The 25,783-nt window shown below is 40.1% G+C and overlaps 1 protein-coding gene across 1 annotated transcript in view; it reads left to right on the top strand.

The window, feature by feature from the left end:
* The window catches only part of UBE3D (ubiquitin protein ligase E3D), a gene marked incomplete at both ends in the record, with an annotated part of 49,665 nt that overhangs the window by 16,257 nt on the left and 7,625 nt on the right, over positions 1-25,783 (top strand). Inside the window, one exon of the mRNA XM_010159984.1 lies at positions 4,075-4,244. Within this exon, the coding sequence (XP_010158286.1) occupies positions 4,075-4,244 (170 nt within the window). The remainder of the gene's footprint in view (positions 1-4,074; positions 4,245-25,783) is intronic.

The raw sequence follows: 25,783 nt of genomic DNA, 5'->3' as shown, positions 1-25,783 counted from the left end.
TAGGTACTGTAAATATACCAACAGGTGTTCTGGAGTCATGGGTTAAGTCTTAGGACTCAGAGGCCTTGTGGGCACAAGTGTAATGTAAGCACTGTTTATAGTAGTGATTGCAAACAGCTAGGCAGTGAAATATGTAGGTGCTTGAGGCTGTGGGTACACAGCCAGCTTAGACAAGAGCTCTCGTCACTGATGCATCATGGACCAGCTGTCCCACTTGTTCATTTTGACGATGAGCCAAAGATTCTTATTCACAGTGTTTGTGCTTACATACATGAATGCACACAGCTTAGGCTGTGTATGTGATAATTAAGGTTAAGGTCTCTCACAAGTCGTTTTGTTTTGTTTTGTTTTTTTTAAGGCCACAAGTACTATGTGTACTCACTTTCCTTATTTCCTCTGCATGTATCACTTAACATTACCAGTTATGTTGCTTGTGGATAATAATATGAGTTTCTGTTGGTGATAACCAAGTTCCTGAAAGCTATATACTACTGCTTTGAGTGTGTTTTTTTAAAGGATGACAAGAAATAAAAGGCTCTGTCTCAGGAAGAAAAAAAAGTGATGTATACAGATTTCTTTATTTGTCCTATATCTCTACCCTCTTCACATTCTCTAAAAGATGTCTCACTGCCTCCTCTCTTTGCTTTACTGCTGAAGGGTTCCCTACCTTTAACTGATGTGACTTACAAGCGAAGAACAACATGAGGAGAGCAAATTGATGGTGAGATAGGAGAATGCAAGCAAAATTGTACATTATTGGTCAGCATAGCAGCATCTTAATAGATGTAGTTTTTTTCTATACTATAGAAAGGATAGGTTTGAAAGAGGTAAATAGGTAGTTTTGTGGATAGATACAGTGAAGTCATCCCATGGATGGGATCAAACTCATAAACCCCCAAAAGATACATCTGTGAAAATAAAAAGATGGGTGGTAGAGTTCAGAGTGTTTGAATACTAACTCCAGTCTTACAGTACTGAATGAAGGATGGCTTTTGGAGTGGGATTAGTCTGTAATGTGCTTTGAAAGTAAAGCAGCCTTCCAGTACCTGAAGGGGCCTACAAGGAAGCTGGGAGGGGACTTTTTACAAGGGCCTGTCGTGACAGGACAAGGGGTAACGGGTTTAAATTGGAAGTGGGGAGGTTTAGATTGGATATCAGGAAGAAGTTCTTCATGGAGAGGGTGGTGAGGCACTGGAACAGGTTGCCCAGAGAAGCTGTGGATGCCCCATCCCTGGAAGTGTTCAAGGCCAGGCTGGATGAGGCTTTGAGCAACCTGGTCTAGTGGAAGGTGTCCCTGCCCATGGCAGGGGGGTTGGAACTGGATGGTCTTTAAGGTCCCTTCCAACCCAAACCATTCTATGATTCTGTATCCCAAGAAAATAAATATGTAACAAAATGGGAGAGAGCTGTCAATCAGATACTGATTCTTGGACTGTGTCTTGGAGGGCGTAAGCTGAACAAGTTTGCATTTGTCAAGGTTAGAGAGGGGGATGTTGCAGTGATCAATATGTGAGATAGCTAACCAGTTCTCTTAGAGAGCTTTATTCTTTGTGAAGTATGAAGAGACCCCGTCTTTATCTGAACAGTCTGAATGTGAGGATAGAGAAGCTGTAATGAAAGATGTTTGTGCTACTGACCTGTGTGATGATGAAAGTAATGGTAATGTCTGCACTAACTAGTGAAGAACTAGAAAGAAGCAAGGAAGAACAACAGGTTTTTTTTTTTTAGCCATGCTAAAGGCCGATTGTCCACAAATTGATGCTGATGCTGGAGGCACAGGTTGAGATTTTAGGAAATTGATCACAGAACGTGAATCATAGTATTTCACCTGTTTGGATCAAGTCTGCAAAGCATAACTTTTGCAGCTTTTCTCCTAAGAACATCTTTGAAGTGTATTGACAAGTTGATTCAAAAAATGAAATAAACAAAACAACAAAAAAAACTACTGAGAAAAAAATGAAATGCTATCTCCTGATGCTGTCATTTCAGCAAAGGTCATCAATCTGCACTGTGAATGAATTCTAAACTTTACATGTTTATCTTTCTGTAAAGGTTCTTTTCTTACTGGAGTTAATATGAGAGGAATTCGGTTGTGTGGGCTCTGCTGAACAAAGTAGTAGAGAGGGAGGAAAGATTGTACATTGTGAGTAACATAGTTGAAAGCATAGATCAAAATTTGAAACTACATTAGCCAGAAATAACATGTATAAGCTGCTTTGAGTCAACACACCCAGTCTTGGTGAGTGATTGTTTATTGAACCCGAAAGCAAGATCAAAAAATAATTTGTGCATGAGGAAAAGAAGGAAATTAACTGCTTAAAGAACAAATGTAGTTCAGAAGTTGATTTTCTCTGTCCTGTGTGCTAAATTATTTATAGGGATCTGTTGCATTGCTCTTGAGACAATGTGGTGGAACGTTATTGTCAGATGACACATATCAACACTTGTGGTAGTAGGAAGTACTTTTCATATGGGCCGTGTTGTAAATGAAACAGTTTGGTTGCTTTCTGTAAAGCAAGTTGCAGAACGATTCTTAAAGGAACAGACAGCTCTTGCTGTATTACTCCATAGACTAGTTGAAGGATGTTCCCTTCTGAAAACTGTCTCAGGAGGCTCCTTTACAGAGAAATGTTAATAATTTCACAGGAAAGAGTCTCTGGTTACTTAAAGCTAAACATGTTGACAGTGGCTTGTGTGTATAGGACACTTTTTTCCCCATTTTCTCCAACACTTCTTCAACACTTGGCTTAAAGCACCGTGTGTAATGGTGCTAGCTAATGAAGTATAGGTTGCAGTTTAGGCTATGAATGTGTACAGTGAGTTACCAGACCAAAACTGATGAACAGCCACTTGCTAAGCCAAGTGCAGTTGCTTGTCATCATTTATGTGTATATGCTAAAGTGATTCTCCTCCCATCTCCTCCCAAGACGTCTTTATCAATATATCTCATTCCTCCTTTATGAAGCTTCCACTGTAATGTTCTGAGCCTTGGGCTCTGATAAATTGTGACTGTCACATTCAATTACAACATATACTATGTGTCCTGTTAACGGTGGCTTTCTCCTTCCACAGGGGATATCATATGTCTACTACCTAACATCATGTAACTTGTTTTACTTGAAGCTGATTAGGTCATGAGAAGCAGAAGATTACTCTCTAGTGAGCAGCATTGCATAAATCCTGTTTTCTATGATAAATATTTCATATATAACCATTTCATACAGGCTCAGGACTTGTAAAAATTTATTTCCATTGGTAACTCAGATCACTTCAGTACTGCAGGCTGTGAATAAAGGAAAAGCCTGTCTTTTTGAGCAGTACTTAGGATGAAAGCCCTGAATATAAGTTGGAACAATGATGCATAATAACACAAAGATTAGATAAGATCCATAATGTGATGTAAAAATTTCAGATTTCTCAAAACTCTCCGTGGTAAATATCCCATGAATTGCTGTGAGGAAGTAGTGCTGAAGAATGCCAGTTCCATTATTAAATCTGATAAAATCTTATTTTCCAAGCAAGGGTCTGTTACAGCCGTTTGTAAATCCCAGCCTTCCTTTTCGAGCACATTAATTGTTTTTTTCCTCCCATGTCATAGCTCCATACAGTCTATCACATTTTTTCTAAAGATCCTTAATTTTTGGCACTTTTAGTGGGCAGTCTTTCAGTTCCCTGTCTTTAGCCCTCAGTTGTTCAACACCATATGCTCGACTAATTCTTAAAAAAAATATGAAATTAGAGAAATACTCCATTTGGTATTGAAACAGATGACTTGGGGCTGTTTCTTTTGTTACTATGAAAGGGAATGTGCTGCAGCCACAAAAAGAGGGAGCTTCACAGAAATAATGATCTTAAGAGGGACTGTGATAAATCAGGCATAAGTTCATTTTATTAACTCATTTTTCTCCTCTAAAGGCTGTGAAGAATAATAAAATATCAATGTATGTCTGTTAACACTTTATTAGAAACCTTGCAAGAATGCGGCTTTAGTATCAGCTGATGTAGGATCAGTGTAAAGGAACAAAATGAAATTGATGTAATCTACAGTATAATAAATTATTTCTTCATTTATAGATATGGCTTTTAAATTCGGACACACTGCTGGTGGAGTCTTTAGGAAATTCTTCCTCCCACAGTGTTTTTACGCTGTTTGGAGATATTTTCCTGCCTAGCTCTGGGCCAGTGGGGACCTGGAATGCTGTCAAAGTCCTTTACCAGCCGTGCATTAAAAGCAGGAATAAGGGGTAAGTACAGCCTTTTCTGACCTCAGATTCTAATCTTTGATTTCTTTTGGATTTCAGGGCAGCAGTATTTCTTTGAGGTTCTTTGGGCAGTTCGTTATTCTCAGAGATGTAGCGCTCTGAAATTGCATACAATTCTTCTACAAGTAAAATGCCAAAGGATTAGTATTTTGGCATCTGTTACAGCCAGAGGGAATATGGTTGTTAAATTTTTGTACCATAATATTAAAATGGAGACCAATGAGTTACGTTTTTTCTGGAAACACGTGTAGATAGTGTAGGGACAACTTCTATTTGTATTACATACCTGTTCCACGGGAGAGTAATGTGCTTTTTCATTTATACATTTTTTTCCCCATATTAACTCACTGGACTTTTAGAGCTTGGTCATTTTTCTGGCTCTATTGGCAGAAGCTGGAAGTGTGATGGTGCAGTGTATCCCACAGTGGGTCAGTGAGTTCTGTCTGTACAGTCACCTGGTGTAATTTGGGGAGGAGGAAGAATTGAGGGAAGATAAGGAGCATGGGCTGACTCCTCAATGATGCTTAAGTTTAGCCAGATCTCCTTCTTTGCCTTCAATTGCTGTGTTTTGTGTGAAAATCTTATCTGTTACGTTATCTAAGGGAGTAACCCTCTCTGCACTCACACAGGAAAGACTTTGTACCTCTTAGGTACAGCTGAAATCAAGAGTGTAGAGGTGGGTAGTTACTAGTTTAGCAGATTATAACCTGCTTACTGCGACCTTTTTTGGTTTAAAATTATGCTTTGTTTTGCAAGAGAAATTGCTGTTCACGGAAATGGAATTAGTATGTTTAAGCCAAGTTATCTTCAGGACTACAGGTGTTGCCTGCTGGGTCACAATAAATTAGCATATTGATCTGTATACCCCGACAATGCACCTAACAGTATCCCTGTTAAAAGAAACTTGTGCTTGTAGCCTAGCAGAATAATATGAACAATGTTGTAAGAGTATAGCATATTGTCAGCATATAGCATATCCTCTAAAGGAAGGTCTTCTCTAGATGTGATTCGGAAGTTCATTGAGTTTTCTAATTAGCCCCTCTGTATTTAACCTTAACTTGCTTTCAGCCCATCTGGTCTCCACTCAGATGTTGAGCCGTTGACCACCACTCTCTGAGTGCGACCATCCAGCCAGTTCTTTATCCATCGAGCAGTCCATCCATGTCTCTCCAGTTTAGAGGCAAGGATGTCATGTGGGACAGTATCAAAGGCTTTGCACAAGTCCAGGTAGATGACATCTGTTGCCCATCCTCTATCCACCAGGGTCATGACCCCATTGTAGAAGACCACCGTATTCGTCAGGCATGATCTGCCCTTGGTGAAGCCATGTTGGGGTTATGTTTCCCCCTTTTCCAGTCAGCGGGAACTTCACCAGACTGCCATGACTTTTCAAATATGATGGATGTTACTGAGATAAAAGTCATATCTACTTAGTCACTTACCAAGCATTCAGAAATGCTTTTCTTGAATGGAGTTCTCAGCAGCAGAATTTTACTGTGAGATTATATTAATTTCTTTCCATTTTCCCCGATAGAATTGTTACAAATCACCCATTTCTGAAGTTTACTTTGTATTTATATTTGGGATTTTGCAGTGAGGGGAAGGCACAACTGAGGTTTTAATTCTCCCTTGACAGTAATTGGCATCTTCCCTGCCCAGTCCCTGGACAAATGCAAAAATGTAAGAGAAAGAACAGAGGGTTCTTTTTAAGGTTCAGAAACCAAAGTAACTTTTGGGTTGGTATTGTTTTCCTATTTTTACATTTCTAGGAAAGAACAGTAAAATGAATGTTAGCACTTCAGTCTGTTTCCACTAACTCATTTATCAGCTTGAAGTACGGCCTGGATCTGTGCAATAAGACTCAAGTCTTTCTGTATGTAAACACAGCAGAAGCAAAAATATCAAAACCAGTGCAGCTTATTTAATGCAACATGTTTGCATTTAGATCTCAAATATGATTTCAAGAATTCTGAACCGAGGTCTGATTTCTTGAATGGTGCAAGTTCCAAATGTTTTAGATGCCTACATGCTTATAATTATATAATTATTATATGATTATGTGTATATGGAACATATATAATAATGATTATAATACATTATTTGTTTCTGCAAGCACACCTGCCTTAGAAATAATGCAGAGGTTTCAGAGCCCATGGTCTGCTCCCCGTGAGTGGGGAGTAAGAAAGGATACCTCAAAACAGTGAGCAGGAGGTGCGCTTGTGACCTAGACCCCAGTGGTTGCAAGGGGTAAGCGAGCATTCTAATATCCTGTTGCAGCATGTCAAAGAGCCTCTTCAGTTGTTTTTGCTGGTCACGGGGTACCCTTGGATCCTGTCTGATTCCTGCAGCACCAGAGTGTGGTCTGTGCGATGGGAGGGGAAGCACCCTTCTTACCTGTGGATGCATCAGAGACTGTGCTGGGTAGCTGGTCTGTAGGTTAAGACAGATTAAGGTAAACTAGAAATAAAAGCATGTATTTATAATATCTAAACATAATAGCATAATCACACACTTGTAAAACATCGGCAAAGAAATGAAAGAAAATCTATATTTAGTCTACTTACACAAGCATAAATCCACTTGCTCTGAGATAAATACATGGCTCCATGGTAGTAGTTGAGGTCTCGGGCTTTGTGAAATTCTCCCCTGGCGAGCTGCCTCTTCTAGAGAAAGCCTAACAGGGATTGCCTAACAATTCATGTTCAGGAACCCTCTTTTTGAAGTGAACCTTAGGTTCAGATTCCTTGGAATGCACTTGAATGTTTTTTTTTGGGGGGGAGTGGAGTAGCTTTTATACGTGATCATTCTTTTCAAGACTTCTAGGATGTCATAAGAAATTTACAGTCTCTCTCCGAAACTCATTTTATTCCCTCTTTATTAAGACCACAGTTTTGCAGTTTATCATAATTAACATAACGCTTATTTCTCTTCCTCAGATATGGAAGTGGTTTTTTTTCCCTTAAACTGGGAATTATGTCCTGTTAACAACACCATGCTTCAGTGAACAACAGCCATCTCCTCTTTCTTTCCTCCAGTAAATCACTGGCATATCTATCACTGTACCTTATGTTCGGTATTACTCTAAGTGTTAACTATGCAAAGGAAGCAAATATGGGCAGGTGGGTTGGAACTAGATGATCTTTAAGGTCCCTTCCAACCCAAACCTTTCTATGATTCTATGATTTGAGTAGCATAAATGTTCATGGTTCATTACTGGCTGCTGAGTGATACCAGCCTCAATGATAATTAACCCATTTGGAGCGATAGCTGTTTGGGGATGGCTGATCCTTTGGCCTTCTGTAACAGAACTGCTATGAGTTAGGCTGAACGTTGCTGAGAAGGCGATTACCCCTTGTGCGGCACTTACCTTTTTATTGACAACATGCTGATTCATGTTCAATTTGTTGATCGGTGTTGACCATCAGATCCATTTCAGTAGATTGCAGTCTTATAAGCAGCCTTCCTCTCTATTTCTGTGCAGTTGTGCTTTGTCAAATTACATCCTAATTTTCCCTATTGGCTGTGGTTATTTTGATTTTCAACATGTGACATAGTGATGGTCCTCCTAGCTTTGTGTCATCTGTGAATGAAAGTTCCAGTCTCCTGAAGAGCAACAGAGATATGGAATAGGACCAAACTAAGAACACGTCATGTTTTCTTTCTCTCTCCTCTCCGTATAACTTTGTTTTGGCAATGAATGATTAACAGCTGGGCTCTGAGTATCCTCTCTGTGTTAGACTGTGTTGCTTAAGAACATTCAGTAGCTTTTAAGGCATTGTGAAGTTAAGACATTGTTAGGTATGTCCAGACATGCTATTTATAGTGTCGCTCTTGGCATTTCTCCTTGCAGAGTCCTAGTCCTCTGATCTTCCCGAGGGTATCCTTTAAGTGTTGTATTGATTTGTATCTTACTCCTTCAGCTCTTACACAGGGGGCTAGAAAAACTTAGGTGTGTCTTATGTGTAATACCACGTCTTCTGGGTAGGTCTGCCTACAGTTAGGCTTCTAGCCCTTGCAGGAGCTTTATGAGCAACCCTTCTACAACAAATTAGTTGAAATTACATGCTGTCATTTCTTCTAGTCACCCACAGAAAAAAGTATCCTATGAGTGTAGTTGAGTCCCATTAGAGAAGGATGCCTCATGCATTTTCTGCTCCATTCTTACTTAGATATTTATGGATCATGTGTATGTGATTATGTTGTTTCCCTTCACTTTACTCTCAGCAAGGCTCCTTTTCTCCACCTACAAATCTGCTGTGCAGACAGAAGAGGTCTTCTTTTCAAGTAACAGGTTCTTGGCAAATAACACCTTATGCAAACAACTTTGCTGGGAGTGATAATGGTAAATACTGCTGAAGAGAGAGTGTTGTAAAAATGTATGAAGAAAATTGAAAATACGGTTACATGGCAATTCGACCATAACTTGATCTGAGAAAATATATGTGAAGGTACAGTTAGAAGAAAATTACACTTTTCCCTTTATAGTAGCATGCGAGGCAAAGCTTTGTCAAAAAGTCACTGATAGCATTTTATTTCTCATATGAATCTAGAGTCTCTGAATAGTTTACCGCTTGTGCAGAAGCCTTCTCCTCTATGTAAGAGTTTGCTGCTTATCATTTGAGAGTTGAAAAATTATTTCCAGAAATTGTTCGTGTTACTAGCTTTAGAAGGACAGAATAAGCTAGAAAATTGAGTTTGTAGCTGAAAACCTGGATTTTTGAGTCTGGATGCTGGTGTTAGAATCCATGTGTAGTGAGCTGTTTATGAAGCTGTTAGTGATGTATTCCAGAATGTTGTTTATTTGTCCCAAGAATGGTTTTCATTCTGTATATGACTCTAGAGTAATTCACCTCTCATAAAGGCACCAAACTGTGTCCTATTTCACTGATTTTTGTGTGTCTAAAATAGAATGCCTTTTCCTAGTGTTTCAGTAACTCTTGCTTGTGGAAAACACATGGGAGCACACAGACTGTTCGGGGGTTTAGTCAGGAAAGAGTTAACTATCTTTACTGTGGCTGCTAGGAAGCTGTTCCTGGATGCAGAGAGCATCACTGGTAAGTTCTCAGCTGGCGCTGGGGAATGCCTGCACTGAATTCAAGGTCTTTCTCCCCTTCTGATCCTGCAGCTGCGTTCCCAGCTCTGCTGTCTCGCTACAGGCAGTGCTGGGACACACAGTTCAGGCACCTGACCCCAACTGACCAAGGGAGTATTTCATTCCATAGTACGTCATGCTCGGGGCAGAGGTGAGGAGGGGGTCCGGGAGCTATTACTCTCTTTCTCACCCTCTCTCGTTCACTCCCATACACTTGCTGACCCTCTCCCTGACTCCTGCATTAGCTGCTTTGCTGACTCCTGTGCTGGCTCGTTCATGAGGGAGTTGGTGGGTTTGTTTAGTTTTCCTGCTCGTGCTATTGCTGATAGGGTTTGTTTGGAACCTGCTGCAGTAGCTCTCAGGCTTCGGCTCTTGGACTGTGATTGCTCTCGGGTTGCTGCTCTCTGGCTCTGAACTTCTCAGCTCAGCACCTGGTTTTTCATTGGTGAGTGGGTGGTGAGCAACTGTATCATAATTGTATCACATTGTGTCATATGTTTTATTTTCTGTTATTTGAATTATTTATTAGTAGTAGTATTTGTATATATTAATTTAGATTTAATTAGTAAATAGTTCTTACCTCAGTTTTACGAGCTTCCTTGTCCTTTTCCCTGTGATTCTTCCCCTCCACTGGAGGAGTGGAGCGGGATTTGTGAGAGCAGCTTCCTGGTATTTTGCTAGCCGGAGTTAAACCACAACACAGACCAAGAGTTGACTGGCTGAGGAATGACCAATGTTTCACTGTTCTGTGCTCTCTTTAAGGTGTTTTCTGTAGTATAATAAGCTTCTTGTGGTATATCTAGAATGATTAAATGAGTGGGTGTGATTGTAAATGGAGAATGAAGGATCTGTTTTGTTTCAGATTTTTTTCTTTTTCCTTGAATTCTTTCATGTTATCAAGAGAACTGACACCACAGGTGGGGTGGGTTGCCTTTAAAGAACTGACTGAACAGTCGGGCAGAAATTTTTGAAAGATGCAGTCTGATGCCAGTCAGGGTTTTGGGACATGAGTGAAAAAAAGTACTTTTCAGAGTTTGATAGATGCGCGGAAGTTATAAGCCTCCTGAACTTTGAATGTTGGGGCTGAAGCTTAGAATAAGAGATGAAAACTTCATCTGAGAACTACTATTTTTAGCTAGAGATCATTCTGCAGAAGGAAGAACTGTTCTTCAGTACTGGCAACATCCTTTTTCACCTGGAAAGATGTATGCAACTTTTAACGTACAGGAGAAAAGTTCCAACTTCTTGTTTATTGGAACTTGACCTGCCGTGTGAGGCATCCTTTTATGGTAGCTACTGAAGAACTTCATTTTTGTTCCTAAACACAGGTCTGATATATCTTTCCAACTCTTCACAGCTGTGATATTTTTGGTATCTATCTTTCCAATTTTAAATAGTCTTGAAGTACTAACTGCAGCAGAGAAGAATGTTGGAATAAACCCTTTGTCTACCAAACAAGGTCTCTTGTATTTTTTCCAATAAATTTTGCCCACGTTATCATCCCAGCTGAGCTTGTTGCTGACGTTGCCTTTTTTGCTCATCTTTTGAACTTCAGCGTTGAAGTCAGCAGAGGTAGCGTTCTGGTTTTTTTTTTTTTAAAGCAGAATTGCAATCCCAAATCACTTAGCCATTTGTTAATAATCTGGTCAGTAGCCTGCCTTTCTTCCTGTGTAGCATGAAAGATGCTGAAGTGTCACTCATCTTGCAGGGTACTGCTGTTGTACACTGCATTAAAAGTGTTAAATGCTATATACAGAGTAATTGGCAATATAAAAATAAGAAATTGATTCTAAGTGCTGTTGCTTAGCTGCTTCTTATGTTCTAATTTCTTAGAAAAAAATAGATAAATCTGCTATTAAGATCTCATATCACATTTAAGCTGCTTTTGACTCAGGATTTGTGATCTTTTAATATGGTAGAACAAAAAATACAGTTCACACTTGTGTATTTTTTTCCATATTCATTCTTCATACTTATTTGTGAAACACTGTAATTCAGGTAATCACAATTTTGGTACATGTGTCTCTGGTTCATATTGCTGTAGCTCAGTTTTTTGGGGACTATCAGGATTGGTAATGAGAGAAATGTCAAGTTGTATGGGAAAAAAATGTGAATTAAAAGCAGCAAGGCTATCTGAAGCTTAATTAAATGTGTAGTCTGAAACTACTGCATTGCCTGGTAGTTAATTCCACTTTTATAGGATGAGAAGAATGTAAGAAATGCCATGCTGGGCCAGAGCAGTGACCATCTAGCCCAGTATCCTACTTCCGGCATCCAGAGGTGTTCTTTAGAGCAGCATGTGAATCTCAGCACTTCCTCAGCTCTGCAGTTGTTGTATTAAGGATGTTAGAGGGTACAGCCCTGCCTATTTCCTTTACTATCTGTTCATGCTTCTTTTGACCATCCATTTGAACAAACACTTTCTGACCTTACTGGTGCTGTCTGCCTCCACAATCTTCTGTAACAGTGTGCTGGTGTTAGTTGGGACAGAGCTAGTTTTCCTCAGAGTAGCTAGTATGAGGCTATGTTTTGGCTGTGCTGAGAAGAATGTTGATAACATACTAATGTTTTTAGTTGTTGCTAAGCAATGTTTATATCAAGTCAAGGACTTTTGCAGTTTCTCATACTCTACCTGTGTTCTTTACATGAAGCTGGGAGAGGGCACAGCCTGGACAACTGACCAAAGCTGACCAAAGGGGTATTTCATTCCATAAAATGTCATGGTTTGTATATAAGTTGGAGGAGTGGGTTCAGGGTGACTCTCTTGCTCATTGGGGTTCTCTGGGTCTGGCTCTCAGGGGGCTGGCTCTGCTGGTTTGGTGGCTCTCAGGCTCTGGCTCTTGCTGCTCGGGGACTGGCTGGGCGTTGGTTGGCAGGGGGCAAGTGGTTATATCATTTGTTTTCTTTTCCATTATTTTAATTACAAATTACTACTAGTAGTAGTGGTAATAGTATTTTAATTATGTAGTAGTAGTAATGGTAATATTGTTAGTATTGTTAGTATTATTAGTATAATGATTTTATTTTATTTATTTTCAATTATTTAATTGTTATTATCTCAACCCACGTGTTTCCTTGTCTTTTATTCTGATTCTCCCCATCCCACTGAGGAAGGTGGGAGGTGGTGGGCAGCTGTGTGGTGCGTAGTTGCTGGCTGGGGTTAAACCACGGCAAACAGCAAGATCCAGAAGTTCACAACTGCTGTGTAATACTCTTTTAACCTCTTTTAAGCTGACGTCCTGCCAGTTTCAGTGAGTTGCCTCTAGATGTAGGATTGAGGATTTAGCAACCAACAGTTCTGCATTCATACTGCTAAAACGGACTTGGGGATCCTAAACTTTGCACTGGGATTACAGCATGTGGTGTTCTTGCCGATTACGTGTAGGAGTTAGGTTTACTGGCTTGTTTCCTGGAGGGACAGTAGTATCACATCTATTCAAGTCTTAATATAGGACATTAATATCTCTATTATATTCATTTCACTTTCCTTGTAACACTGCTTTTTTGAAAGCCAGATAGCCTAAATGTGATAGTGATGATCCGTTGAGGATAATTTTATAATCGTATGCCAAACTACAGCAGCTTTCCACTTCGAGGCTTGGTTTGTTTCTCAAAGACTTATAAAGCTGGGTTCACTTGGGAACTGTAAGTACTCAACTCCTATAATGCTTTTGAAATGACAGGATCCATTTGAGCGAGCAGGAATCCTATAACAAGCCAAGAGTGAAAAAATAAAACTTATAAAAGCCTGTTGGATAGATTGCTGACAAGAACTGCTTAAACCTCAGTACTTGATTTACTGAATTCTAGGATCTTGGGCTGTTTTAAATTAATTAGCATTTGTTGCTTCTATTGTATTTCTCCATGACAGGCTGCGTAAACTAACAATGCTTAGATTAACAAAATGATTTAGGCTGATAATTTTACTTACAATACTTTTTAAATCAGCAAGGCTGAAGCAGATTGGAAGTGTATGAGTTGAGACCAAGGAAGGCTGATTTGTGAAGCTGTTCAGGATATTTCCATCTGTGTGTGGCAACAATAAGCTATTGCTGTTGGATGCTTATTTTTAATTCTGTAGCGTCAAAACAGATCAAGGAATTCTCATGCTGGTTCCTCTGGCCTTAAGCTATAAATGAAGTAATTTGTATAACTAATAGGCATAACAAGTGATATGGATGTGGATAGTAATTTTTGAGGAAGAAGAGGCGGAGATCTGACTGGAAAGGTGGAAGGTGTTGTTCCAGTGAATAAAATTGCTGCAGGATTTCAGTCAAATAATTGCCAAAGGCAAGACTATTAGGCCTACTCACAAGTGAGGTGTTGGACTGACCGTGCCCATTTTCCTTCTGTGCATGGTTAAAAGAGCATTAAACTTGGTTTAGGTTCTTCCCAGAATGTATGCATTACCATAATACCTATTAAGTCTTCCAATTTTTCCTTCCTTCACAGCGCCACTGACTGCATTCTGATGTTACGGAGGCAGCTATACAGAAATCACTCGAGTGCTTTTGTGGGCTCTGATTTTGCTGGCTCTCCTGGAGAGGCAAAATTGTACAGTGTCTCGTGGACAATGACTCTTCAGGGAAATGACTGCAGGCATGCGTGTCAGCTGGATGTCCAAGGCTCCAATGCCACAGCTGAGGCTTTTCAGCTGGTACTGATGGGCAGCTGTGTAGGATCTGTAGCGGAACTGGTTAGAAGTTTGGATTTAAACTAAGTACGATTTTTCTTTCCCCCATAGACACCAATTTTTTGGAACCCTCCAAAACTGCTTTATTTTCCTATGGAAATGCTGCAGTAGTTGCACTTCCGTATGTACTCCTTTTTCTTTACTGACCGCCTTCCCAACTGTTCTGTGTCTCTCACAAAGCAGTGTGATTGAGCAATATAATGTGTTTCCTCATTTTTATCCAAAGTTGGTATCTTATGATGGAAACAATTGGATGGCCTACACAAAACACTGCAAAAGTATTTCTTATCATATTTTACACTGATTTTTTTTCCAAATTTTAAACTTTCTCTAGAAGTTGGTGAATATTTTTCAGCTGGGAAAAAAAAAAGTACCCAGCATAATTTTGACCAGCTGGAATTAATGCTGGTAATGCAAAGAATCATCTTCTGAAAAAGGGACTTAACAGGGTTCTAGGAAGAGCTATCAGATACTTAATGATTTAGTGCATTTTGAATCTAATATCATTACCAAATGTGAGCTTTACTGGTTGTAGTCATACCTAAAAAAAGTCTGTCAATATTCCCTACTTACTGTTTTCAGCTATTTGCATATTATTGCTGCAAACTGCTGTTCAGCTGTTGTATTTCAAACAGAAGTGACTGCATGTCATTAATATTAAGGTCTCTAATTTTTCAAACATGTCATGGTGATTAAGAAAGACAAACTCTTGTCTGATTTGAGAGATTTTATTGAAAACTATATTTTGTTTTTCTGAAACTGATGAAACCGTCACTGGCTACTACAAGAAGAAATCAGTTATTGAGAAGCTGTTTTTTTCCCCCCAATATAGCAGTTCTGCAGACACTTCTAGCACCTCTGAAGCTGTCCTTTACATTTACGACCATTGAATTTAACACAGTTATCCAGGTGAGTTTCTTGTATCGCCAGTTGTGTTTGATGCAAGCCTAACTCAGCAGATTGCTGCAAGACCATAGAGTAGTAGTGGGTACCAGATAACTGTAATGTTCTTTGATTGCTTTCAGTAGAAATGGGAGAGGACATACAGATATAGTAGACTATGAAAAAATTTAGACTGGAGATTGGAAGTTTTCTGATATTCGAGCAGTGAGGTTCCTGCAGAGCTTTCTAGTAGGGATAATGTTGTCAAAAAACAAAATTGCTTTTAAGATGAAGCATGAGGAAATTTCAAAAAGGAATGCTTTGACACATTGCCTGTTCTTGAAGAGAGTTGAGCTTTTTTGTCTGGGAGATGCCTTCTGGTTCAGTTTTCTGACTCTGTCACTGACCTGCCAAAAGAGTTTCAAGTTCACCTTCACCATACCGCTTTTGCTCTCTGGAAGCTCTTCAGAGTGACAAGTTTTTAGGTGCCACACTGGTACCATAGTCTTGACTGGGCCGCTATTCAGCAAGTTCGTAATTATTGAGTGTGACATTACTTCTTTACCTATGATGTGTTCTGCATCTGAAGTCCATTCTAATTAACTTTATTTGCAAAGAATGTGTAGCACTTTATTTGTAGCTGTGTTACTTTCAGCAGTTGCATCTCCTCTTTGAATGAGATTATCTACTCACAGGTTTCTCTTCTCACTGAGCTGGTGTCTGTGACTCAGTCTTTCCGTGCCTACTTTACTTTCTTTCATCAAAGCTCCGTTTTAGTCTGTAACATTGATTCCTCTATTCACTTAACTTGGCCAAGCCTAGATTTAGTCTTTCACCTATATCCCCTCTCTCTTCCTTTTTGCTGCTTCTGCTCTTGCTGACGTCCAGAACTCAGCTGCCAGGCTGTATGTCGCCCCAGGCTGTATATCGTGCTTATAGGCTGAGACTATGTTTCCCTGTTTCTTGATCCAGAAGATTTTAAGAAAGTTCATAAAACTAAATTAAAGAGCCAAAATAATCTGCATTCACTGATCTGACTGTGTCAAGGCATGTGTGTGCGATGCAGCCCCTACAGTGCTGTCTCGGAAGGGTGGCTGATGGCCGGTGTGATTCTTCCAGTTCTGCTTCGTGTCTACAGCAGGACACCGGACACTGTTAAAGCTCTGCCGTAACGTAAGGGGAAAGCTTCAGAATAGTTGAGAGGGAAAACTTGGGAATTAGCTTTGAGGAGAGGAGGTTTTAAAACTAGGGACAGATTTGCGAAGGATGGAGGGGTTATTTACGGAAGAGTATTTCCATGCAGAGGGGAAACCTGACAGGTATGTGAGGACACATACTGGCTAAGGACAGGGAAAAGGGGCTAGTGGAAAGTTGATCTTTCCAGACTGGCAATAAGTCTGCTGTGAGTTTTCAAAGTAGACTGTGGGATGTAGTAAAATCAGGTAGTTTGGGATTTGTGACCTATCTAAAAAATGTTGCTATGCCAGTTTGGTTTTGAATTAACCTTGAAGTTATTTTTAGGAAAGGAAGCTATGTTCTTGATTGCTGGCTTTATTTTTTTTTTTTTTTAAATTTAATTGCTTGTTAAATCTGACTTGTAGCCACACCTGATATTTTAGTGCCAGTGTTGTGTCATTCCCACATAGAGTGAGCGTCTGTACAAATTTTGCTACAATCATATCGGTAAAGAGGGAAAATGATAATAAAAATAAACTGTTCCAGGAAAATTACTGTTTCAGTGGGAAAGGGAGAATATGGCACATGTGAAGTTTTAACTTTAGTAATTAGGCTTTTGTTTGGCAATGGTTTGGATCAAATGAGTGGAAATAAGAGATTTTTCTGTCAGCGAATTCTCAGGATCAACCAATTCTGTGATTTGTGATGTTCTTTGCTTTGCCGCAGGTTCATGTAATTACTTCTTGAAATACTGAACTTCCTTTTCTTCTGAAGTCAGTACATGAGGAAAAAAAACCCCAAACTTTAAAGCAGCAAGCTGAGAGCTTTTTGTGAACAATGATTACAGTTTTTATTTGTACAGCAGGATAACTTCTCCCTTTGGATTCAGCCATAATGTTCTGGAGTGCCTGGTATTTGTGAAGACTTCTATATGGAATATCAGCAGCACTGTGGAATTGATTTACTTTTACCCAAAGGTTTACAAATCAGAGGCCAGAAAACATTTTCGTCTTTATATTGTTCTGAAAATCCATTTCAGTTTCAGAAATGGCCTCCTGCTTAGTATAATAGGTCTTAAAAAGGAAATTAAGGTTTATGGAGCATATGCAGATCTTCATGTGGCACAGCTGGTAGGAATAACCAGCATGAGAACACCCAGCGAGGTGCTTAATGCTGTGGCCAGGGAACCCAGGGCTTTAGGTACAGAGCAAGAGCAGCGCGGTACCATCACTGATCACACAGACCATTGGTTCATTCAACTTCGATTTCATTTGATCTTTTTTTAGAAATAACTTGTCTTCGCTGCTTGCCTGGTTGATGATGCTGAGGAAATAAGTGTTACTCTTTGTTGCTAGGCTGGGGCCCTGAATGCACACCTCTTTCCATACTGTTAGGACAAGGTGTCAAAGACACCATCCTTCTGCTACTAGGTGCCAGTGTTGAGGCTGCAGGTTGATCCGACAGCAGTGGTGAGGAGCAGTGGGAGGTAGACAGTCAGAAAGACCTGGTGGGAAGATACTGGCATCTAACAATGAGTAGAGTTAACATCATTTGTGTAGAAGTTTCAACAGGCAGCTCTGTTCTAGTAAGTGATAGGTCAGCCATGAGCCTGTGGTTATGGGCCATATAGAATCACAGAATGGTTTGGGTTGGAAGGGACCTTAAAGAACACCTAGTTCCACCACCCCTGCCATGGGCAGGGACACCTTCCGCTAGACCAGGTTGCTCAACGCCTCATCCAGCCTGGCCTTGAACCCTTCCAGGGATGGGGCATCCACAGCTTCTCTGGGCCACCTGTTCCAGTGCTTCACCACCCTCTCCGTGAATAACTTCTTCCTGATATCCAATCTAAACTTCCCCATTTTCAGTTTAACCCCATTCCCCCTTGTCCTGTCACTACAGACCCTTGTAAAAAGCCCCCCCCAGCTTCCTTGTAGCCCCCTCCAAGTACTGGAAGGTGCTGTAAGGTCTCCCCAGAGCCTTCTCTTCTCCAGGCTGACCAAGCCCAACTCTCTCAGCCTGTCCCCATAGCAGAGGTGCTCCAGCCCTCTGAGCATCTTCATGTGCTCCTCTGGACTCGTTCCAACCAGTCTATATCCTTCTGATGTGGAGGGCTCCACAGCTGGACGCAGCACTCCAGGTGGGGTCTCACCAGAGCAGAGTACAGGGGCAGAATCCCCTCCCTCGACCTGCTGGCCACCCTTCTCCGGATACAGCCCAGGATACGGTTGGCTTTTTCTACATATTTTCTACATAGTGCCTAATGCTGTGCTTCCTTAGGTTGTGCTTAGACCCTTTACTCGGGAATGTGGTGTGACAACTAGTAACAGGGCAGTTGCTTATGGGGGTTTGCCACCTGCCCTTGGGGCATGCCACCCCTCTGCTGCTCTCCCTGCACTGCCTAGATGAGGCACTTAGGTTGTCACACTTAAGCCCACCCTGCTTTTCAGTCATGGTCTTCGCTGAGGTTCCCGTGCCAACTGTTCACCCTGCTTCTGCAGCACAGACGTCTGAGCCACTTGACAGTCAAGTCCTCAACTTCTGCAGTTGAGAACATATGGTTGAAGGTAAATTGTTGCCAGTTTTGAATTGCTTAAAGACACTGCACCGTGAACCGTGGCCGTTTAGGAAATGAGCGATGAGCAGTTCAGATGTCCAGGCAGGGTCAACAGCTGGGACCAGTGTCTTCATCAGCTGTCTCATCTCTGCTCATCAATCAGGTCACTGAGTACCTGAAACACTGATGTGAATACCTCCCGATCTGCTCGCAGTGCGCACAACCAGCAGGTCACCACAACTTTACAGCATTTAAGCACTGGTTCTGCATGTCTGCTATTTTCAGCTGTAACTGCTTTTTTTTTTCTTTTTTTTAAAATTAATCATTACTTAATAAACCTATGGTGATTTATCATAATTGCATCTATAAATCCATTTCTAATCACTAGACACATGAATTTCAACAGTCCCTTCCCTAAGGTCACATTAGTCAGCATGAGCTCAGACTGCTATGTAGACAATTATTGTTTTTTCCAAACTCATGAGGAAGTGTAAAAAATTTATGATGTTGCTTTAATAAGGCCCACTGGGATTTGGGAATATTTATTTAAGCCCTTATTAAAGACGAAAACTTTCCTATGTTTAGCCATGCAGACCAAAGCTGCTTTTCAGACAGTGCATTTTAAAAATGAAGAGAATTTGATAAACATAGAACTGAAATCATGGAGAGACGTATGAAGGATTTTTCCTTTGTATCCTTTTACCGCAAAGCCAAAGGTAAAATTAACCACTAATATAAAAAGAAAAATGGAGTGACAGCATCTCTTGAATTTTAAGTCCATTTCAATATATTAGGAACCAGTAGTGGAGAACTTTATCATTGTTAGAAGGAAACTGCTTGCGACACTGAAGAAAAAAAACAAGATGAGAAAGATCTGCCTCATTACCTAGCAGGAGGATTAATTCTCCTGTACAATTAATCTAATTTCTTAACCTAATTCTTTAGCACCCAAATCTGTATTCTTTCTCTGTGAATTAACTTTTACTCGTGTATACCTCTGTTGGGACCTCAGTTTAACATCCCCCTACTGCCTTCTCCTAGGAAGCTCTAGAAGAGAATAAAATGGATTGAATTTCATGAGATACTTCATGTTCAACTCCCTCTTGTTTTCTTTCAGTGATTAGGAAATGAAAGTGTTTCTAAGGGCTTGGAAATGAAAAATCTGATGTAAAATTAGAACATTTAATTAAATTATTAAAGTCGAACCTACTAATTTTAGGAAAACTAAAAGAGGCCGTAGTGTGGTTGGTAGAAAGTTTTAAGTTACACGCTTTTCAAAGCAACAGAGTTGCTTTAGACATTTTCACTCCTTTTGTGAATCTGAGCAATCCGTGTATCCAGAAACTTAAATACATTCTTTGTCTCTGAAGAAATTAACTGTTCCTACTTTTCTGAGTTATACGTTGATAAATACCCACACTATTTCTTTCAGTCATCTTTTGAGTAAATTTCTGCCATTTTCATTTTCAGTGTTTGATGTTTGAATTAAGCTTTGGTTCTGACTTCCCTTTACCAAATCTGTAAGAGTGCTCCTCTGCTAGCATTTCAGTTAAGATGTGATTTCCATTCTGTAGGTCGTTCAGAGGCACAATTGGAGCATCGAACACAATGATGTTGCAGTCTCATGAAACTGAGTTCACTGCTTCTGCAGGCCTGTCCAGATCCTATTGTATAGGGTATTCTGTCCTCAGACTTAATTTCCCACACACCGTAACAACACTGCATATTTGATTAAGCGTGTACGTTTCTCTAGGAAAGGTGAATTTTATGTTGCCAGTGTCAGAAACCTTATTTGGAACTCTGACTGGGAAAATATATTTCCTCTTCTTTGCAAAGGTCCCTGTTCATGAAGACTTTCTGATAACTAGCTCTGAAAAGCTATTACTGAGGTTCCTCTGAAAGAACTTACATTCAGTGGCAGTCCATACAGGGCAGTTGGCAGGTAAATCCCCTGCAAAACACTCAAAAAAAAGCACTTAATAAAAAATGCAAGCCTGAATGTAGCTGGGGCTGGTATTACCATTTTGACAAGCAGTGACACTGAACATTGTGTGAAAGGATGCAGACGCATAGATGGTCTAGATTATGGATTAAGCCTCAGATGCTGACCTTTAAGCGGCATGTGCAAGTATTTTTACACTGTGTAAATACAACAGGAGTATGTAATCTCTCTCATGCCCCAGATAATAATTAGGTTTTGTTTTAATAACTAATGGGAACATTGTCTGGGAACGTCGCTGTGTTCACCTTTGCTTAATGTAGAATTGTTTAGTCTGGACACAAAATTCTGCTTTTTTGAACACAGAATTGGTAAAATAATATTTTAATTCTGAAAAAGCCCCAAAACATTATCTTTCATCTCTTGAATTGCTTTTTTTGGGTTGTTTTCTGCAGCATCTGTGAGTTTTGAGGTTTTATCAATAAAGTGCATTGAAACTGGGCACACCTGACACAGTTGCTGCTACTCTGTAGATAATTTAATCAGATTTACCAATGTGGAAATTGCCTGGTAGCTGGTTTGGGCAAGTGAACCAGGTATTTTTGGACTCACTTCCGTAATGTCTCAGTGAGCGAAGGAGGACTTCAGACAGACGAAACTGGGAAACAAGTCAGTCACAGTTGAAACTAGGAGCTGAAATAACTTAAAATAATTCTTGAACTTGCATTTGTGATGCCTAGACTTATTATAAGATGCCAAGAATGTTAAGTATCATTGTTGTCTTTAAATCTTGGACATGGTATACTGGTTTCTTTTGAAAAAGATACTAAATTCCTTACTAAGATGATGCACCTTAGATGGTTCAATGCCCCTATTTTCATTAGAAGTTCTACTCCCCTTTGAAAGCTAAGTTGTCTTCACCGACTCCAGCTTTAAATTTTTCTTATGCATTTGCTCTTTGACTAATTTGCTCATCTGAGAATTGATTGGGTGAACTGAACTGGATTTAATGCCATTTCAAATGAAATGGCTCTTCTCTTTCTTAAGCATCTGGCCCTCAACAAGTCCAGGCAGACTGCCTGTGAGGTTTTTGGAAACTTTCTTACTGAAGCAGTTCAGAAACGTAACTTTTTTGGCCTTGCCACTGTTTTGAATGATGGATTTGGGCTTTCTGATTGCCTGCTTATCAACCTTTCATATTTTACATGGTGCAAAGTACTCAGATACTGAATGTAGCAGTTGGACATAGGGAAACTTTCTGTTGAGGTAAAGGGCCCTTATATTTGTGACAGGATACTTGATACCATGTATTTTATATTTTGCAATATAACATCTCATTTTGATGATGTTTAAATTAAGGCTATCGTTTCATGAGGAGTTGTAAAGGCATCTCAGGAGAATAGTGCTATTGGTAGCATCTGGGTGTTCAAAACTCAGTATATGCCAGTGTTGATAAGTATGTCTTCCTCCTATATTTTGGTTGGAGTTTCCAACCTGTGGAAGGGAAAGGATGGAGAGGAGTCTGTAAAATCATTCCTGTATGAGAGTTTGGTGGAAGTGTAGCCCAGGAGAGAGCAGCATCAGCAGCATTTTGTGTTTTCTCTGAGGCCTCTGCCTGGTGTCATGATGCCTGGAGCTGCTGAGAGACAGCCTCTTCTCTCAGCCTCCGGGTGGGAAGTTGGGCTGCGTACAGGAGGTGCTGGCTGGTGTGCACACAATTAGGAGGAGACACCCCCTCAGCATTTATGGTGCATCACTGCAGGGTGAGGGAGAATAGAGGTCACCAGCAGAGTTGTCGTTTGGTAAGATTCTCTAAGTTCTTGAGGTTGGTTTAGGGAAAAATACACTGAGGCAAATATGTTCCATTAGTCTGGGGAAGTGTGTGACAGTAGTTTCTGTCTGCCTTCCCAGTTACCCCACCTTCCTTCTCCTGCCCCTGATTTTCAAGCACATTGCACGATTTTGGAGATAAACGGTCTGAATGATACTTTTCCCACGATTTCTGTAAAACAGGCAGCTCTACAGAGAACAGCATCCTTGTTAATGCCCCTGATGAGAAAAAACCATAGGTTGAAAACAAATTACCATAAGAATCTGCACAGGTAACGTAGCCAGTCCAGCAGCCATCACTAGTCCCAGGAGCGGGTGGGAATGATTCCTTAAAATTACATGAATCTTTCAAGGTTGAGCTATGTGGAATCACTTTGCGTTTACTGCGGAGTAACCATATTGATGTCAGCAGTTGCCCTGAAGGAGCTTTTACATAGCACTTTGTTTTTCTGGAACCCTACTGTGCACTTCTACCCTTCAGGAAATGAGAGTTACTAGAGGAAGCTTACTCCAGTTTGCCAAGGCAGTGGCCCTTATTTTTCTACATACCTGAAGTGTTGGCTGATACATGCTGGGAAGGGAGGCTTTTTTTAGGTCAGTGGTGCTGCTGCTCACATTTGACATTCCCTGAAAGTAAGATGGCACCAGGCAGGCTTTTAGCAGTAGGTCAGTAGCACACTGCTCTGTCCCCTTGGCATCCATCCCAAGCACAGTGGTCTACAGTTAATGCCATACATTAGGGAAATTATGAGCCATCCATTCCAATTTAGAGGGAGATATATCCAGAAAGGAATCAAGAGGTGCTAAAGGTGGACAAAAGTATTTTAAAGAGCAGGCAAAGCTATCCCTTCGTTGCTGTAGACATCCCCATGAAAAATGCAGTCTAGGGTCACAGTAGAACTGTTGCTAGTCTAGATAGTGATGGCCATCAGCAGTGCCATCCTCCACTATGGTGAAGTATCAGCAGTGATCTGGCTACAGCAATCTGATCTTTATTGTTTTCAGACAAAAAACCAAAAGAATTCTTTCCACCTGGAATGCAGTAAGATATTAAAAAACTGCAGCTTAATGCCTTAACACAACTATTAAAGTGAAGAAGCACATTCTAAAGCACTGGCCATGCAGTTTTTACGAGAGTAATTTGCTTCTCCTTTTAGTGGGACCACGTTGCTTCGCTGCTGCGAGGTCTGCAATTACATTGTACTTTGGAGCTGCGCCAGCAATTCCGCATAGCCTGAATGTTCAAGAGCAGTTGCAGCAGACGTTAGGCCATGCCCAGCAAGAGCTAAGCTCCTCTGCTTTTCTTGGTCTTGTAGGAGGACTTCTAAATTCATGTGCGAGTTCTGCACTTGCACCCAGCTGGGCAAAAGTGATGTAGGGAATTTTAAAAAGTAGTTTCAATTAAATACATTGTGAATTTGTTTAATTCTCTCTGGCATGTTTTCTTCCTATTATGTCTATATATATTTGAGCATCGCAGGCTCAGCAGGAGCTGTTTTCTCCTTGAGCTTGTATTCCTCAGTCAGATGCTATAAAGCAGATCTTCATTGTAACTGATGAAAATTTGCTGCAGTTTTTCTGATTTTACAGCTTCGGCTTTTGCCACAAACTCTGATCTTAAAGGTGAATGAAGAAAGAATTTCTCTCCCCATAGGCAGTTACTCTTACGGGTTGGCTCTGTAGATACAACTGCGGCTGCTGTACCTTTGTGCACAGTGGTTTTGCTGGTACGCCATGTCCTGGCAAGTACCTGGCAGGCTTGGGATTCTATACCCAAGGTCAGTTCCTGCAAAATTAAAATTCTTTTTTCTCTTCATTCTGTGATCAGCCTATTTTTGCTTACCTGGTGCTGAAACTAAATAAAGATGATAATGTCTCAGTTATACTCACTGATGATCTGTGCATCGTTTGAGTGCTGTCATAAATTTAAGTTCAGTACATTTGCAAGTGTTCAGGGTCCCACACATCTCGGTGGCCCATTGAACCTGACTCAGCTTTAGACATTGTCACCTGATTTAGCTTTTTATACATTCATTTTAGATATTTTGAATCTTCAACTTAAAGATTGCAGAATGGATGAACACCTGTGAGTCCTTCCCTGTGGTGTTTAAGCTTTATTTCAGTGATTCTTGCAGCTGAAATTCGGTTTTGTCTTCTGCAGAGATTGTACAGTTGGTGCTGTTTTGGAGTGGAATGAAAATATTTTATGGGTGATGGTTTTGCAACTTAAAATTAATGCTTTTGAAATTGCATAGGAGCCAGCTGGAGGAGGGAAGGCAATGCAGAAAAGTAGTTGGTGAACACCCAAGAATCTTTAGTCTGGAAAAGTATGTTGAGCATTACTTCAAAATTACATGCTCCAAGGCAAAGTTATTCCTGGACAGGATTAAATTATCAAGATTTATTTCCATGAGGAAGGTTGCAGTATGTCTAGATAACTTTCTGTTCTTCAGAGAAATAATCTTCTTGTAAACAACCTTGTCTGTCTTGGCACAATATGCAAACACAGTTGTTTGGTTTTCTGGTTTTGCCCTTTACCACTTTGGAAAAAATGGAATTTAGTTCTGTGGGCTGTACACAGGCTTTATTTGTACTAATAGCGTTTTTTAATCACAGTCACAAAACAAATGTAGTTACAATTAAGTGAATATAGGACATTTGAGTCTAATAAAAATGTTGGTTGGTGTCAAAGAAAAGAGAAAGAATTTGGCCTGTACTTGACAGGTTCGGATAGGCAGCCTTTACTTCTCTACTTTGACTTCCTTTAAATAGTTTAAAGTAATCAAAGCATGTTGAGGAGTAGTAAAATAATTTATACCTAAATAAAAGGAATGTAGTTGAGATTCATACGCGGTAGATTAATTCGAACAAAATAATTTAATCCACTGTCTTTTAATGTACCTTTTAGCACAAGTTATTTAATCTATGCTACATATTGGAGTTAGAAATGAGGAAACTGCATGTGGAATATCCATTTTAAATCACAAAAGCATTCATTGGAGCAAATAGCATAATTTTACTTAAAAGACCTTTTGAAATATTACAAGAACATTTGATACTTCCTGTGTCAGCCCTTCTGAAAAATGTTATGACAATGGGCAGACGGTACTGTGGTGAGGTTAAATTTGACTTAGAAGCCTTTCTTATTAGTATTGAATAACTTGTCCTTTTCAAATGGTGACACACTGAAAGTTCAGGAAGGACTTACATTTTGTAGGATAGGGTATTTTAAATGAATTGGTTTTGTACTGGATTTCTAGGTAACTTCTTTTTACCCAAACTCCAGAAGTGCATAGTTTTTACATTCACAATATGCACTACTCAGAAAAACCACAGAAGACTGTTAATAATG

Source organism: Eurypyga helias, unplaced genomic scaffold (assembly GCF_000690775.1).
Source record: "Eurypyga helias isolate BGI_N326 unplaced genomic scaffold, ASM69077v1 scaffold171, whole genome shotgun sequence".
Classification (NCBI taxonomy): domain Eukaryota; kingdom Metazoa; phylum Chordata; class Aves; order Eurypygiformes; family Eurypygidae; genus Eurypyga; species Eurypyga helias.
The sequence above is the reverse complement of the archived record's forward strand: the minus strand, read 5'-3'. Positions and strand labels throughout refer to the sequence as shown.